The sequence below is a fragment of the Heterodontus francisci genome, chromosome 26, assembly GCF_036365525.1.
Source record: "Heterodontus francisci isolate sHetFra1 chromosome 26, sHetFra1.hap1, whole genome shotgun sequence".
NCBI classification, from domain to species: Eukaryota; Metazoa; Chordata; class Chondrichthyes; order Heterodontiformes; family Heterodontidae; genus Heterodontus; species Heterodontus francisci.
In genome coordinates this window covers 74,359,539-74,377,051 of record NC_090396.1, presented here as the reverse complement: position 1 = coordinate 74,377,051, position 17,513 = coordinate 74,359,539, and the positions used below count along the sequence as shown (strand labels likewise).

General features: G+C 42.3%; 1 protein-coding gene across 5 annotated transcripts in view; it reads right to left on the bottom strand.

Annotated features, from left to right (window-relative positions):
* Window positions 1-17,513, bottom strand: part of LOC137384473 (C-Jun-amino-terminal kinase-interacting protein 4-like) — a 321,098-nt gene that overhangs the window by 264,697 nt on the left and 38,888 nt on the right. For all 5 annotated transcript variants that reach the window (XM_068058602.1, XM_068058604.1, XM_068058603.1 and 2 more), the window contains exon 2: window positions 11,171-11,291. In XM_068058602.1, coding sequence (XP_067914703.1) covers window positions 11,171-11,291 — 121 coding nt within the window. The remainder of the gene's footprint in view (window positions 1-11,170; window positions 11,292-17,513) is intronic.

The window sequence follows — 17,513 nt, the reverse complement described above, 5'->3', positions numbered from 1 at the left end:
CCTTTTAGGAGTGTAGCTGGGAAGCACTTCTACATGCAAAGGGTGTTACATGTTTCGAACTCTCTCCCACAAGCAGCAACTGATGCGAGATGAATTGTTAAATTTAAATCTGAGATTGATAGATTTTTGTTAACCAAAGGTATTAAGGAATACAGGAAAAAGCAAATATATAAAAACAAGAAATGTTGGAAATACACAGCAGGTCTGGCAGCATCTGTGAAGAGAGAAGCAGAGTTAACATTTCAGGTCAGTGACCCTTCATCAGAACTGGCAAAGGTTAGAAATGTAATAGGTTTTAAGCAAATAAAGCAGGGGGTGAGGCAAGAAATAACAAAAGACAAGGTGTTGATATGACAGGGTCACAGAGAATAACTGACCAGAAGCTCATGGAGCAAAGGCAAACAATATGTTAATGGTGTGCTGAAAGACAAAGTGTTAGTGCAGAGAGGGTGTTCATGGACAGAAAAATGAACAGCCCTGGTCCAAAGCACAAACATGAAAAAAAAAGTGAACAGGCACATGGTAAGAAAAATGAATGATGAAACAAACTAAAATAAAAAAGGGGGGCCAGTCATGCTCTGAAATTATTTAACTCAACGTTCACTGAACACTTATTCACATCCTGCCTCCTGTAAGGACTCCATTCCATTCTCCCAGTTTCTCGGTCTCCGACGCATCTGCTCTGATGATGCTGCCTTCCATGACAGTGCTCCTGATATGACCTCCTTTTTCCTCAACCGAAGATTCCCCCCCTACTGTGGTTGACAGGGCCATTAACCCTGTCCGGCCTATCTCCCGCACCTCTACCCTCACCCCTTCCCCTCCCTCCCAGAACCGCGACAGGGTTCCCCTTGTCCTCACTTTCCACCCCACCAGCCTCCAGATCCAAAGAATCTTCCTCCGCAGTTTTTTTTTTCTTTTTTCAGAGATTCCACAAACCAGCTGGTGGGGGGAGAGAGGGGGGGGGGGGAAAGAGGTGGGAGGGGGCGGCAGGAGAGGTGGGGGGGGGGGAGAAGGAGGTGGGGGGGGGGGGAAGGAGGTGAAGAGGGGGAGTGGGGGTGTAGTGGGAGGGAGTTAAATTCAGAAGTTCCTGAAGAGGGGGATGCAAAAGGCAGGGACCAGACAGCTGCAATGCCTGAAGTACAGTTGAGAAGTAGGGGAGAAAGCGGCTGGATGGGGGATCTGCAGCTGGAAGGAATGGCTGGTCGTCTCCGTGTGATTATTTGAGCAGCGCCATCTTTAGTCCTGGCAGCTGCCTAAAGTCGCAGTCTGTGACGTTTTAGTGGCACATGCTGCATTTGCTCATGTGCCACAGCAGCGCCACCTAGCGGTAGCGTGTCAGCAAATGCAACTTTTTCTTTAAGTTTGTTACAATCTTTAACTTTTTTTGTTAACCACGGATGGTGGGCCGTCCCCTTGGAATTTTTCTTTCTCGTTGGAATGTATCTATTCTGTGTTTTCTGAAATATCCCCTTAAATGTCTGTCACTGCATCTCTATTGACATATCCCTTAACCTACTTTGCCAGTTCACTTTTGCTAGCTTTCCTCTCATGCCCTCATATTTGCCCTTATTTATGTTTAAAATACTGGACTTAGACCCACTCTTCTCTCCCTCAAACTGAATGCCAAATTCAATCATATTAACATCACTGCTACCGAGGGGCCCCTTCTCTATGAGGCCATTCGTTAATCCTATCTCGTTGCACAATACCAGATCGAGGAAAGCCTGCTCTCTGCTTGGCTCCAGAACGTGCTGTTCTAAGTAACTATCCTGAAAACATTCCATGAGCTCCTCATCTAGGCTACCTTTGCCCATCTAATTTTTCCAATTGAAATGTAGATGAAAATCCCCCATGATCATCGCCGTACCATTATTGCTTCCTTTATACCCCGTCCTACCATGTGGTTACTGTTAGAGGGCCCATGCACCACTCCCACAAATGACTTCTTGCCTTCATCATTTCTGATCTCAACCCAAACCACTTGTACATCCTGGTTTCCTGAACTTCGTCTATCCCTGTGAATTGTGCCAATACCATCTTAAATTAACAGAGCCACTCCTCCACCTTTTCTTGGCTTCCTATCCTTCCTAAATGTCATGTACCATTCAATATTCAGGTCCCAATCTATGCCATCTTGCAGCCATGTCTCCCTAGTGGATAGAGGGCATGGACAGGCTGGAAGAATGGCAGGCACATCGGCAGATGAAATTTAATGCAGAGAAGTGTGAAGTGATACATATTGGCAGGAAGAATGAGGATAGGCAATAGAAAATAATGGATACAATTCTAAAGGGGGCGCAGGAGCAGAGGGACCTGGGTGTTTCTCTTGTCTTCTTCTTTGGCCTCCTTGTCTCAGGAGACAATGGGTAAGCGCCTGGAGGTGGTCAGTGGTTTGTGGAGCTGCGCCTGGAGTGGCTATAAAGGCCAATACTAGAGTGACGGACTCTTCCACAGGTGCTGCAGATAAAATTGGGTGTATATATGCATAAATTATTGAAGGTAGCAGAGCAGGTTGAGAAAGTGGTTAAAAAGGCAGACGCGATCCTGGGCTTTATAAATCGAGGCATAGAGTACAAAAGCAAGGAAGTTATAATGAACCTTTGTAAAACACTGGCTCAACCTCAACTGGAGTAGTGTGTCCAATTCTGGGCATCACAATTTAGGAAGGATGTGAAGACTTTAGAGAGGGTGCAAAAAAGATTTACGAGAATGGTTCCAGGGATGAGGGACTTCAGTTGTGTGGATAAATTGGAGAAGCTGGGGTTGTTTTCCTTAAAGAAGGTTACAGAAGTGTTCAAAATCATGAGAGGTCTAAGCAGAGTAGATAGAGAAACTGTTCCCATTGGTGGAAGAGACAAGAGCCAGAGGACACAGATTTAAGGTGAACTGCAAAAGAATCAACAGCAACATGGGAAAAAACCTTTTTTTAAAATGCAGCAAGTATTTAGGATCTGGAATGCACTGCCTGAGAGTGTGATGGAGGCATATTCAATTGTGGCTTTCAAAAGGGGAATTGGATAAGCACCATAAGAGAAAGAATTTGCAGGGCTATTAGTAAAGGGCGGGTGAGTAGGACTAACTGAGTTGCTCTTGCAGAGAGCCGGCATGGACACGATGTGCCAAATGGACTCCTTCTGCACTGTAACCATTCTGATTCTACTTTCCTCCGCATAGCCAAGGGAACAAATGGGCAGCTTACTTCTAGGCGTACTTCAATATTATTCTGATGGGAGATCAAACTAAGGTGCACAAAACCAGTCCAGCGACATTCCCTCCCTATAAGCTAGTGCTTAGCTTTGACTAAGCAGTAACATGTGGGTGACAACAGGCACCAACAGGTCTTGCTATTCCACATAGCATGGTGCTGTTTTAAAAATGCAATAAGCTCATCGCTGCAGCATTACACTATGTGACATCTAACCCTATTTTACCAAGTTACAAATGAAACAGGAACAGACTATTGCCATTCTCAGATGCTTATTTAAGAATGCTGAAGTGAATTTCTACTTCCAATTACAAATCATGCATTGACACATTTAGAAATCATGCTAAACTCATGCAATTTGGTCATATTTCCAGACTTTTTTTAAAAACACATTTTAACACCAATATTTAGTGTGCATTTGTTTAAAATCTTTCCAATTTATTTGCTCATCATTGCATTTTGACAAACTAAATTTTTGTCTATCACAATTTTACAAAAACAGAGCATCTGAAACCCTACTGTTCAAGGTACAATCTTTCTTGTTTTTAAATATAAATCAACTTCGTTTAAATTTAGCACCACTTTCACTTAAAATATTGGAACTGAATGTAAATAGGTGTACTCAATGTGTTTTAACATTGCTCAAGAGCCAAACTTTTGCAGTGACTGTGTGTTGCTTGATTTCTTTCTCTGAGTGAAGCTGAAAAGTGTTGCAAGTAGAGATTTTGCAATTGTTCAGTTAACAGCATTCCAGAACATTAATTCATTTGCAGTTCCTAAATGTTAAGCAGTTTCTCGTTATAGTTCTGCTTCTTAAATGAGCCCAAAGTACCTTAGCCACTTGGTCCTATCTATCTACACTCAAGCTGACAAGCATACACCTTTAAACTTCACGTGACCTTGTTTTGGTGTGATCCTGTTTGTTAGCATGTAAACAGCCATTAGCTTTTGAATTAATCACTGAATAATGTTTTTTAAAATATAACCTTGGAATCCTTTCACTATTAAAAGAACCCAACTTGGTTTTCCAGAGCTTATCTAAAATTTGAATTGAAGTTGGATTATGGGGAAGAAAGAATAGGAAGAATGTTACAATCATAATGTAACATTAACCCCAAAAACACTAACCCCAACGTTACATTGCTGGATCTGCTATCAAACTAGAGAAACTTTTTTAAAAACTGGATCTTCCTAGCCCCAGCCAAAGCAAATGCTGCAAGTTTACATTTGGGCTGTTGCTGACTGAGACCTGCTGGCACAAGTTTGGGTTTTGAGCAAAGTAATTCCTGAGAAGAACTGTAACAAAGATATCAGGGATGCTGACTGTACAACTTAATCCTGGAGAGCCTGTAGTCACAGTTCACTGAGATATCTCCAAGATTCAGCAAACCTTCCCTTTTATTCATCTTCCCCTCCCCCCCAGCCCCTTTCACTTGCTTAAAACCTATTACATTTCTAACTTTTCTCAGCTCTGATCAAAGGTCCTGAAACATGAATTATTTCTCAGATGCTGCTATACCTGCTTCGTGTTTCTAGCATTTTCCATTTTTATTACCAGATTCAATTCCTTGTTTGTGCTAAATGTTCACATCACAGCTGCCATCATCTTTGTGATGCTGCTGCTGTCTTCTGTGTCCCCAGATTAGAAAAGGGAAAAGTCAGGCAACCTTCAGCAGCAGACTGCTATCCAGTGATCTTTACTGGAAAGCTTAGATGTATAAAAGAGGTTTGGGAAGAGAACTCCAGAATATAGGGGCTTGGCAACTAAAGACTGTCACATAACGGGAAGAATGGAGGGAGAAATGCTCAGTGCACAGCCTAGTTCTTGGTGTAAAGCACCAGATGGGAAACCGAAAACCCAGGTCTGGTTTTCACATTAGTTCAATTAGTAACAAATCTGGCTTCCAAAGTGATGTTTTTAGCAAGTATAGCAGATTACTATAAAAGTAGCAGTAGACTAAAAAAGTGGTAACATGCTTCCTAGGGCAAGAGTTAGGATGCTTGCAAATATTAAGTGCAAGCCTGAGGAAAATTGTTATATTGTTCCAATTGTTCATAATGCTTATGGGATTCTTGCCTTTATAAACAGAGGCACAGAATACAAAAGCATGGAGGTTGTGCTAAACTCTATGAATTACTGGTGAGGTGCCAGTTGGCATTGTGGGTCCAATTATTGGTATCGCACTTTAGGAAAGATGTCAACGCTTTGGAGAGGGTGCAGAGATTGACTGAAATGATACCAGGGATGAGGGTCTTCAGTTATGTGGAGAGACTGGAGAAGCAAAGATTGTTTTCCTTACAGCAGAAACAGAAACAGCAACAACTGAGCCCCTTGAGCCTGTTCTGCCATTCAGTGAGATCATGGCTGAACTGCGACACAATCGACCTGACAGCGGCTATTCACATCAAGAAAGATGAGCTGTCCTCTGATGTAAATATTAAATATCAATCACTTAGATGGAAAACACTTTAACCTCAGTCGCCTCCGTGCTGAAACTAAACTGACCACAATAGACGTACAGGATCTGCAGTTTACAGATGACTCCAGTGTCCGTGCCCACTCTGCAACAGATTTGCAAGCTGCTCTCGATCTCTTCAATTCTGCATACAAAGAACTCGGCCTGTCCTTGAATGTTTCCAAACCAAAACTGATATCAACCCACACCTGGTCAGCCAAATATTCCACCTCCCATATATGTTGAAGAGACTTTGGAATATATTGAGCACTTCTTATACCTTGGCAGCCACCTCTCAAAAGGCCACCATTGACGAGGTGATCCAACACCAGATCAGTTCCATCAGTTCAGCCTTCTACAAACAGCAGCAGTGAGGGTTTCACAACAAAGACCTCCGTAAATCAACAAAAGTCCTCGTGTACAGAGCAGTTGTTGTCACCATGCTCCGGTACTGCAATAAGACCTGGACTGTGTATCAGTAACACAAGAGGGCTACAGAAATTCCATTAGCAGCAGTATCCTCCAGATTCAGTGGGAGGACCAAACAAATGCTAGTGTCCTTTTTGAAGCCAGCTCCATAAGCTGGACTGGATATAGCGTCCGGATGGCCGAACACCGTCTCCCCCCACCAGATCCTGTTTTCTCAACTCTCAAATGGCCAGCGTTCCAGCGAGGACAAAGAAAATGCTTCAAAGACACTTTGAAGCTCTCTTTCAGGCATGGCAGCATTGACACTGATGACTGGGATGAACTTGCTGCCAATCATACAAAATGGCGACAAATTGTCCATCAAGCTGCATCATGCTTTGAGTCCAAAGGCCTTAATGACAAGACAGAGCGGCGGCATAGAAAGAAAAGGAAGCAAATCCTGCACTCCGGACCCCACAACTTCGTGGGACGACCTGTGCCATGTGCATAGGTTTGTGGGTCGAAAATCGGCCTGTTCAGTCATCTGAAGACCCATGGCAGAAATCGCAACCTTGAGTAGAAATCATCCTCAAATCGCAAGACAGTCGACGCTGACAAACTGCAACCCAACCCCATAAATCCACCTTTGCCCCATATCCTTATTAACTTTAGCAGATAGTTGGCCGAGCTTTAATAAAAGTGTTTAAAATTATGAAGAATTTTGATAGAGTAATTAAGAAACTGTATTCACTAGCAGGAAGGTTGGTCACCAGAAAAGGCAGATAGTAGGGAATAGGCAAAGGAACCAGAGGGGAGAATTCCTTTTTTTTTTTAAGTGCAGCCCAGTGAGCTGCTATCATCTGGAATGCACTGCCTGAAAGGATGCTGAAAGCAAATTCAACAGTCACTTTCAAAAAGAATTGATATATACACATAAAAAGGAAAGAGCAGGTGAGTGGAACTAACTGGCCAGCTTCTTCAGAGGCATGTGGGGCCAAATGGCCTCTTTTTGTGCCGGCTGAGTCTCAGATTCAGCTTTGTTTGTGATTTTTATGCCAAAGCAAGATCAGAAGCTTTTCCACATCAATGTGATGAGTTGTCATGGTTACAGTTCGCACTTACAGTTGAAGTGCCAGAACATAGCTGCTTAAATTTTTAACGTTACTGGCTTTGAGAAAATAGTTTCAGATGGGTAAAAATCTTATGCACATGCAATACAGAAATGCATAATTCATAGAATTCTACTGCTTAGGAGGCAGCCATTGCACCCGTTCTCTTAAAGAGCTTCCAATTTAATCCCATTCCTTTTTTTTTTAAATCGCCAAATATTTATTCAATTTCCTTTTAAGAGTTATTACGGATTCTGCTTCCACATGGTTTCTGAAAGGGCATTCCACCACCTAATCTCTTCCTACTTGGTGATCTTGAAATTTATGCCCTCCTGTCACCAATGAGGGAAAATAGATTTTCCCATATTTCTCTCTTGTTTTGAAGTGTTGTCACTGTTATAATGTAGGAAACTCTGCAGCCAATTTGCATACAGTAGGCTCCCACAAACAGCAATAAATAACCAGATAATTTGTTTTTCACGATGTTGGTTACATCCAGCCAAGACGGCAGACGCGACCTCGGTTTAACATCTCATTTGAAGGATGGCAATTCGCTCAGTACTACAGTGAGGTGTCTACAAAGATTGTGTGCTGACGTCTCTGCAGTGGGACTTGAACCCACAACCTTCTGCCTCAGAGGCAAGAATACTATTACTCAAGCAAAGCTGACAGTGTGGAAAATGTTTATTATGTAACTGGACCAAGTCTTTTTGTTTTCTCAAGTTTTACTGTTTAGTGCATATTTATTTTCCTATTCTTCCACCTAAAATGCACAACCCCACATTTTCTTAATTTACATTGCTTCCAACATCTATCTCCCAAATCTACAAGCTTAGCTATGCCCTTCTAAAGTAATTGATTGTCTTCTTTGAAGCTAATCACTCTCCGTATTTGAGTCGTCTGCAATGTTTTATATTTTATCCCTTACACCAGTGTCAGAAAACTTTCATACACTGAGTTAGTGGTCATGTAGTATTATTGTTTACTTGAGTAGTGCTGACGATGCTGCTTTAACATCTCACACTGAAGAATGCCTGCAGAGTCTCATCGACAGGTTTGCGTCTGCCTGCAATGAATTTGGCCTAACCATCAGCCTCAAGAAAACGAACATCATGGGGCAGGATGTCAGAAATGCTCCATCCATCAATATTGGCGACCACGCTCTGGAAGTGGTTCAAGAGTTCACCTACCTAGGCTCAACTATCACCAGTAACCTGTCTCTAGATGCAGAAATCAACAAGCGCATGGGTAAGGCTTCCACTGCTATGTTCAGACTGGCCAAGAGAGTGTGGGAAAATGGCGCACTGACACGGAACACAAAAGTCCGAGTGTATCAGGCCTGTGTCCTCAGTACCTTGCTCTACGGCAGCGAGGCCTGGACAACGTATGCCAGCCAAGAGCGACGTCTCAATTCATTCCATCTTCGCTGCCTTCGGAGAATACTTGGCATCAGGTGGCAGGACTATATCTCCAACACAGAAGTCCTTGAAGCGGCCAACATCCCCAGCTTATACACACTACTGAGTCAGCGGCGCTTGAGATGGCTTGGCCATGTGAGCCGCATGGAAGATGGCAGGATCCCCAAAGACACATTGTACAGCGAGCTCGCCACTGGTATCAGACCCACCGGCCGTCCATGTCTCCGTTATAAAGACGTCTGCAAACGCGACATGAAATCGTGTGACATTGATCACAAGTCGTGGGAGTCAGTTGCCAGCATTCGCCAGAGCTGGCGGGCAGCCATAAAGACAGGGCTAAATTGTGGCGAGTCGAAGAGACTTAGTAGTTGGCAGGAAAAAAGACAGAGGCGCAAGGGGAGAGCCAACTGTGCAACAGCCCCAACAAACAAATTTCTCTGCAGCACCTGTGGAAGAGCCTGTTACTCCAGAATTGGCCTTTATAGCCACTCCAGGCGCTGCTTCACAAACCACTGACCACCTCCAGGCGCGTATCCATTGTCTCTCGAGATAAGGAGGCCCAAAAGAAAGAAAGAGTAGTGAGATAATCTCAGCCAAATTCTCAATCTCAAGAAGATGCTAACTTTATCTTGTCACCCTCTAAACCTCAAGACCTTGCGAACTAACTCTCTTCCTCCAAAAGCCTCCTCAAAACCACCTCTTCAATCATGTCCTGTATCACTACTCCCAATTCTGCCCCAACTGTGTCGGATTATTTTCACCTCTGAAGCACAGAGATGTTTTATTATGATAAAAGGCACTACACAAGTCTTTTTTTAAAGATCAAACGTTTATGGAATTAAGGGGGGTGGTGGAGAAGCTAGGCATAACTGAAATACATATGAAAGCTAACTTATGGATAACGTAATGAAATTGGAGGGGGCCAAGAATGCAGAATTGGTCCTAACTAGAGGTGACTCTACAGAAAGAGTCATTTTAAGAGATGTGTTAGTTGTGCTGGGATAGGAAGAAATGGAACCAGTTGGTAGCAACGCAATTAAGATAGTGAGTATGTAGAGACACACAAATTGTTTAGTCTGTTTACTGACTAACTATATCCACTCTCCTTCGCACCATCCAACCCACTAAATTTCCCACAATAGTGACGACACTTCACAACTTCTTCAATGACTGAGGTTGTGAAAGGTGCTGTATAAATGCAAGTTCTTCTCCTAAATAAGTATCTATTAATCTATATTTGCATAATAAAAATATATACATTAAAATATCTTAATCAGAAATCAATCGCACGCACAATACTTATTTTTTCCATTTTAAACCACTTTGAACAACTTCTTAAACTAAGTACGCCATTTCAGTCATCAAACAGAATCATTGTTGTGCAGTAAGTCAGGAATAAAGGGTCTGCTAGAGATCAAAAATTAATTTTGTAAAATTCCAGATGATTTCTTTTGAACAGCTGGTTGGCTTATGACATGTGGGAATCCATCATTATATTTAAGGTCTCCATAATCAATATACTGAGAAATTTATATTCACCTGCAGAGTTCCCGTTTGCCCTATTTACTGTCCCCATAGGGTTACCACATTCAGAGACTTTAAGAACAGGATGGAGGAGCTACAGCTTGGGGATCCTCAAGCATGCACAATGATACCACTGGAACTTAACCAGTTAAAACTGAACATAAATGATAGAGGACAGAGGCAAGGTCCCTGGTCGAGAACTCATTAATATTTGGCTATTTGACTCGTAGAAGAAAAATTGGTCTGCCATAGGGATAAGGGAGCTGGATCTAGTATAAATTCTGACAGCAAGCCCACAGATACATATGTCCTGAATTAAACATCAGTAAAGTAGAATTTTTGTATTTTTATTTTTTGTTGGGGTGAAGTAAAAAGGAGAAAAAGGAATAAATGTCACAAACTTATCTGCAAATGCAGGACTTAAAATATCACCAAAATATCACCAAAAAAGTCAACAAAGATTTCATCTTCCTGATCACTATCCAACAACTACTACTGGAAACAGAGACAGAATCCACTTCCACACCTCCCATAGCCAACGCTCACCATGAACACCAATGCAATGTCCAATTGGGCTAGATACTGGAGGACAGTGCTATGGTCTCATACCATACCAAGGGATTAACTCCTCCCACAGTAAGCAGGGACAACAGAACAGAACAAGACAGAAAGAGAAGAGTACCCAAGGAAATCAGTGAGGAACAAAGATCTGTTTAACTATACCAATGGGAGAGCAAAGGGCTCACCTGTTTGTCAAATCCAGAACTACTTCATTCACCCCACCAACAACACTGTACTCAACAACAAGATCTCTTTGATCGATTCTATTTTCATACGAAGCCTTCACAGAAGGTGTAGCATTACCATTTGTTGTGTAGAAATGGTTATGTTGGGATTTTTTTTTTCCCCCCCACAATTTCTCCCCTTCATTTTGAGCCCACCCCAACCTGAAAATCCAAACATGCTTGTCGGTCTCAACTACTGGATTATTAGACCAGATGTCTGGATTACTCGCCTATTATGCTATCATAGCGCCAGGGTACTTACTCTGATCTGCATAATTTTTTGCTTTGAGTTCAAGCTGCCGTGTCTGCGACTCCAATACCTCTACCCGAATCTGCAGGTCCTTCTTCTCCTGCTCTTGAGAATCCTCAAACTCGATGAATTTCTAGGATGACAGAGGAAATGTACATTTTATACTTTTTCAATGCTAAGCAGTAAAGTAGATTGATGCAAAACAAATTTTAAAGTTTGGCACCTCAAAAGAAAATTTATTCATTCGCAAAATGTGAGCATCGCTGTCTTGCGAGGCCATTTCAGAGGGCAGTTAAGAGTCAACCATGTTGCTGTGGGTCTGGAGTCAAATATAGACCAGACTGGGTAAAGACAGCAGACTCCCTTCCCTAAAAGGACATTAGTGAAATAGATGGTTTTTTTTTAAGACAATCCAGTAGTTTCATGGACACCAATACAGATAATAGCTTTTTATTCCAAATTTATTTAATTTTCTAAATTTAAATTCCCCATCTGCCATAGCAGGATTTGAACTCTTGTCTGTCATTAGTCTGGGGCTCTAGATTACCAGTCCCGTTAACATAACCACCATACCTATTTAATAAGAGGCATGGTAGCAAGGTGAAACAACATAAATCTCAGATCTTTACAGTAATTAATGGGGATAGGGATAGTTTTATCCTCTTGGCAGCCAAGCAGTAATATATGGGCTTGATCCTACGCCAAATAAGTTCGTATCGCTGGTCAGTTATCATCAGGAAAAGAAAGGTACTTCCCCAATAAAAACTGAAGATATTGCCAGGGCACATCAACTATCTATGGAAATGTCATATGAAGCACAAAGTGATGTCAGGGTGCTTTTAACCTTACAAACTATTACTTACTGTTAATCCATTCCCAGCTGAACAGTTTGATAAATTGAAAATTAAATCAGCCAATAAATTAAGGACAATCAGATCAGCACCAATTGATCACCAGCAAAATGGGTCTACTTCTGCAATAGTTGATTAATCATCATTATCCAAAGAAAAGGACCATACAAGGAAAATAAATATATTTTCCAATTATCAATAGTATTGACTAAATCTACTAATTGGCTTTCAGAAACTATTCTTGGTGAGTAAAGTTGCCCACAGTATCACCATTTAAGTATGGAACCCACAGTCGATAGCAAAGGAAGAAAGTAGCAATTTGCTTTGTGGCAGCATGCATTTCCTCCATTTCACTCCTGAAGGAACAATGCTGTATCCCATTTGAGTACATACATGTGACAAATCTGAGCTATTAAATGATTTCCTCATATGCTGCGTACCTCTGTAGTCAATGATTCATAAGCCCTTTCAATCATTTCTCCTTTTAAAGACAATAAAAGTCATGTCACAGTTAGATTGATTCCTTGCCTTCGGCTTAAGACTTTAAAAGTGGAAAGAAACTCAAATGCTCTATCCACCTCCAGAACACATTGTGTGCACACAAGTTGTGCACAGAGTGCAATCTGCAATCAAATGGTAACATTTCATCATAAGATCATGCCCAGAGCTAAGGGCTGTGAGTGGAGGTGGAGGATGCTTTTGAAACACCTGCACAGAAACACCGCTATTCAAGTTTCCAGCAGGTGAAAAAACTGTAATAAAATTCTTAACTACTATAAACAAAAATTTCCGTCTGTCATACACAATCTGACTTCTGCATTCATCACAGAACAAACAATCAGCAGGCTATGCATATAAACACATCCAGAAAAATTCAATGGGGAAGAATCGTTTTTTTTTACTTCACAAACAGGGGGTGTGGGCATGAGGGACATGAAAATACACCCCCCACCTCTCCTTTTTAAAATCTAGTTCAGCAAACCACTTCGAGGTAAAAAATTAAGAGCACAGGTCTCCCTCTACTTTGCCCAAATAATGCACCTGACCTCAAACTCCATGAAAGATGTTATTCGGCTCTTCAAGTTAGAGTCATAGAGTTATACAGCATGGTCCAATCACTCCCGATAGCCCTGTATCTTCCCCTGTTTCAAACATTTCTCTACTTAAAAGAAAATTCATTCACTTGGGTATTGCCAACAAGGTCAGCCCATCCCCAATCGCTCAAAAAGATGGTGGTAGTGAGCCACCTTCTTGAACTGCTGCAATCCCGGTGATTGATTCCTTTCAAACATTCAACAGTCTTAGCTTCAGCTATTCCATGACAAATCATTCCAAGCCCCAACAACCCTATGCATACGTTAAAAAAAAAATCCCTTAATATCTCTCCACAGTGACAACTGTAAATTAATAACTCCTAGTAACTGACTCCCAGGCGAGTACATGAATTAACAGCAGTAGACCACTCGGCCCCTTGAGCCTGCTCCACCATTCAATAACATGGCTTATCTGATTGTTACCTCAAATCCACACTCCCGCCTACCCCCAAAAATCTTTCACCCCCTTGCTCATCAAGAATCTATCTTCCTCTGCCTTAAAAATATTCAAAGACTCGGCTTCCTCTGCCTTTTGAGCAAGAGAGTTCCAAAGACTCAACCCTCTGAGATAAAACATTTCTCCTCATCTCTGTCTTAAATGGGCGACCCCTTATTTTTTTTTTTTTAAAAACAGTGACCCCCTAGTTCTAAATTCACCCACAAGAGGAAACATCCTTTCCACATCCACCCTATCAAGACCCCTCAGAACTTTGTGTGTTTCAATCAAGTCGCCTCTTACTCTGCTAAACTCTAGCGGATACAAGGCAGGATACAGTCAAAGGATTTCTTTCCCTATTCATATTATCAAAACCCCTCATAACTTTAAAAACTATTAAATCACCTCTTGGCTATCACCCCTACAGTGGAAATAGTACCAGCATTAAGACCAGATGAAAAAAGTGTCGTGGGGTCCCTCTCAGCCTTCACCTAGACTTACTGTAACAAGGGTTTTTTTGTTTTGTTTTTTACACACTGTTTTTCGCTCCCCCTTGGTGAATCTTTGTTCACTGTTTTCCAATTATAAAGGCACAAACAGGGTTTCTTCGGTTTAAATAAGAAAAGGTGAAATTTTATTAAAACTTAAGCTTAAACTCTAATTTGGTTGATCCCTACGGATACACAGCGCACCCACGCTAGCATGCATACATGATACACACATGCAAATAGTGACAGAAAAGAGAAGAAATAATGTGGAAATGTTTGAGGCAGTTAGTCATGTGATGAAACTGGTCTAACCATGTCCATTCTGTGTATGGGGAACAGGGACTAGTTCTTCTGTTCCAACACTGTCGGCTAGTATGTAAAAATGTCTTCCTGGCTAGGGGCCTTGCAATTCCATGTAATAGGCCCTCTTTTCTTCCCAGCAACAATTTGAAGTTTAATGCCCATGTGGCAAAATTAATGTGCCCCATTCTTGGCAGGTGGGGGCTGCATGACACCTCCACATCCAGGGGAATGAAATGCAATTTGAAAAAAAGGCACATTTCATTAAAAGGGTTGAGAGAAACATATATACAAGATGCAGAATAGCATGCATTTCCATTCATTCATGAATCCAAAAACTTACTAAAACAGTCTTTTCTTGGTGCCAGTGCTGCTTTGATTTCCCCTTTTTGGCATCCCAGTAACCATGTGGTTCTTCGGGGACGTTTTTCTTTAGTTTGCCCCTTTCCATGACTGCCTAGGGTCTTTGTTCCTGCTAAAGTAACTTTTTTCTCCCCAGGAGAGTTAGTAGTGGGTGGATCTATCCTGAACTCTCTTTCGGTGCATTGCTGAGTTATGCTTTTGACTTCAGGGGATGGGTGGTTCCCTTTTCCTCTGACTGTGGGGGAGGATTTTTTGCTAGTCTCCCTTTGTTCTCTGGGACACTCCTGCCTGCAGGTATTGGTGCAGAATTGACTGCAATCTCCTTTGGCACTTCGACTAGGTGAAGTATCACCTTCACAGTTTCTCTGCCCCCTAGAGGTCTCTCTTTGCCTCTGTAGGTTTCTGTAAATGCTGTTAGCAACTCTGGTGGGGTGCTTCTGGAGTCTGCATTTACGCGAGAGGATGTGGGGTCTAAACTTCTAACATTTTTCAGAGTTAGCTGACCGGACAGTAGGGGCTTTCATCTGGGATTCCTCCCAGACTTCCTTTAACCTGCCCTCTTGGTCACTCTTTCCCCTTCTCTTTCTATACTTTTGCCAGCTGTGTGCCTGCCTGTCCCCTTTTGTTCTAGTCAGGTGGCCCTTACAGTTCACCAGCCCTCTGCTGGAGAGTCCTTCTAACACCGGTACAGGACTTAGGGGTGCAGGTTTCACTGTAGGTTGGGGTTTCCCCTCAACGTGGCACATGTGACAACTCCTGCAGTACTCCACCACAGCTTGGAGGAGTTTTGGCCAGTCAAATTGCTGTCTTATGTGGGTTTTGGTCTTTCGTATACTGGCATGTACAGGCACTGTAGTCTCTTGGGCCCTTCTTAATATTTCTCCCCAGTACCGTTGCAGCACCACTAACTGCTGAGTTACTGTCCACTCCTTGCTCTCAGGTCTGTCAGGAGAACTCCATTTCCTCATCAGTACCTCATTCTTTAAAAAGTAGCAGTCAGGGACTACCTCTGCTTTCAGATTGGGCAGCCTGTGCTAACTCTAGCAATACTGGGTCAGCTTGGGAAAATCCATCTAGTTCATTCCCTGGGTCTCCTAACTTTCCAAAGAAAGTCTCAGACAGGCAGACCTCATGGTCATTTGCTTACAGTGCCACTGCAGTCTCCTCTGGGGGAAGCTGGTTTTATCATGGCCTGATCCAGTACACTTTCAGGGAAACTGCAGGGGACAGTCTCCTGTCACCGCCCTGTTCTCTGACCTCCTGCGGTCTCATAGCTGAGCTGTACTTTAAGAGCCCTCAGCCACTGGTCAAAAGCCAACTACTTACTTCTTGCAAACTCCAAATAAGTTTGATTAGCTTGCTTTTTGAGGGTTCTAAACTTTTGGCGATAGGCTTGGGGTTCATATGCCCAGAGGATAGCATTTTTGGTCAGTTCATGACTTGATGAACTCTCATCTGGCAACAGCGAATAAATCTTATGGTCTTTACCAGTTAGCTTGCTTTGCAGTAAAAAAGACCAGGTCTCAGCTGGCCATTTTAGCTGCCTTGCCAGTTTCTCAAAAGACAATCCTCCACATCTTCCTCACTGAATTTTGGAATTAGAGGAGGTAGTTTTCACAATTCTGTACCCAGCCCTGAATTATGCTCTTCCATATTGGCCATGCTTTAATTGGCGTTACTCTGTCGCCCCCTAGTTAACTCAATCCGCTTCAACTCTCTTTCTTTGCATTCTTTCTGGAATATTCTTCTTCTCTCTCTCTTTTTCTTTCCCCTGTCATTTTTTCTTCACGTTCCTTCTGGAAGGCTCTTTTTCTCCCTCTCCTGTCTCTCTCTTTCTCCTTCCCTGTCTTCTAATTCAAGTTTCCTTTGTTCCAACTGATCTTTGCTAGCAGTACCCTGTCTGGGTCTACTTCTAACACTGCTTCTGCATCTTCAGATTCAAGGGAAAATTGGTTGGCCACTCGTCTTAGGAGTTAAGATTTCGTAGTCTTGCCACACACAGTGATCCCACACTGCTCAGCCATTTTCCTCAACTCCTCCATAGACAGTGCTTTTAGCTTATCTCAAGTTACTTCACCCTGGCTTGGAGAGCGACCAGCTTCAGTTGCAGACATGTTAGTATTCAATTACATGCAACTACAAGAAAACCTGTATTAATCTTGCTCTTTTTTGATTGGGAATAATTTGGCTTCCCACTTCCAATTTCTCTTGGTTGTCAATGGATAAAATCCCAGACGCTAGCACCCAAATTTCTGTTACGACCAAGTGAGAAAGATGTCTAGGAGTTCCTCTCAGCCTTCACCTGGTCTTACTGTAAGAGGGTTTTATTCTTTAACACACTGTTTTTAGCTCCCCCTTGGTGAATCCTTTTTCACTGCTTTCCAATTATAAGGCAAAGAAATGAGCATAAACAGGCTTTCGTAGGTTTAAAGAAGGTGAAATTCTATTAAAACTTAAGCTTAAACTCTAATTCAGTTGAAGCCTACGGATACACGACGCACTCACACTAGCATGCAAACACGATATACACATGCAAATTGAGACAGAAAAGAGAAGAAATAAAGTGGAAAAGTTTGAGGCAATATCTGAAGAGTTTTTGGTTATGGGTCTTCGAGCTCACTGGAGGGTCCTTGCTTCAGGTAATTCTTGCTTTTCGTTGGGGCCCAGTATTCTTCTTAAACCTGGTTTACTATAGGAGACTTCTCTCTTGGGGTTCATGTGTTCAATGGATTCCAAAGCTGGTGAGAAAGATATGGGAGCAGACAGGAGGGAGATGTTCTCAATCCAGGAGCTTTCTGTCTTCAAACACTGTTTCTCCAATTT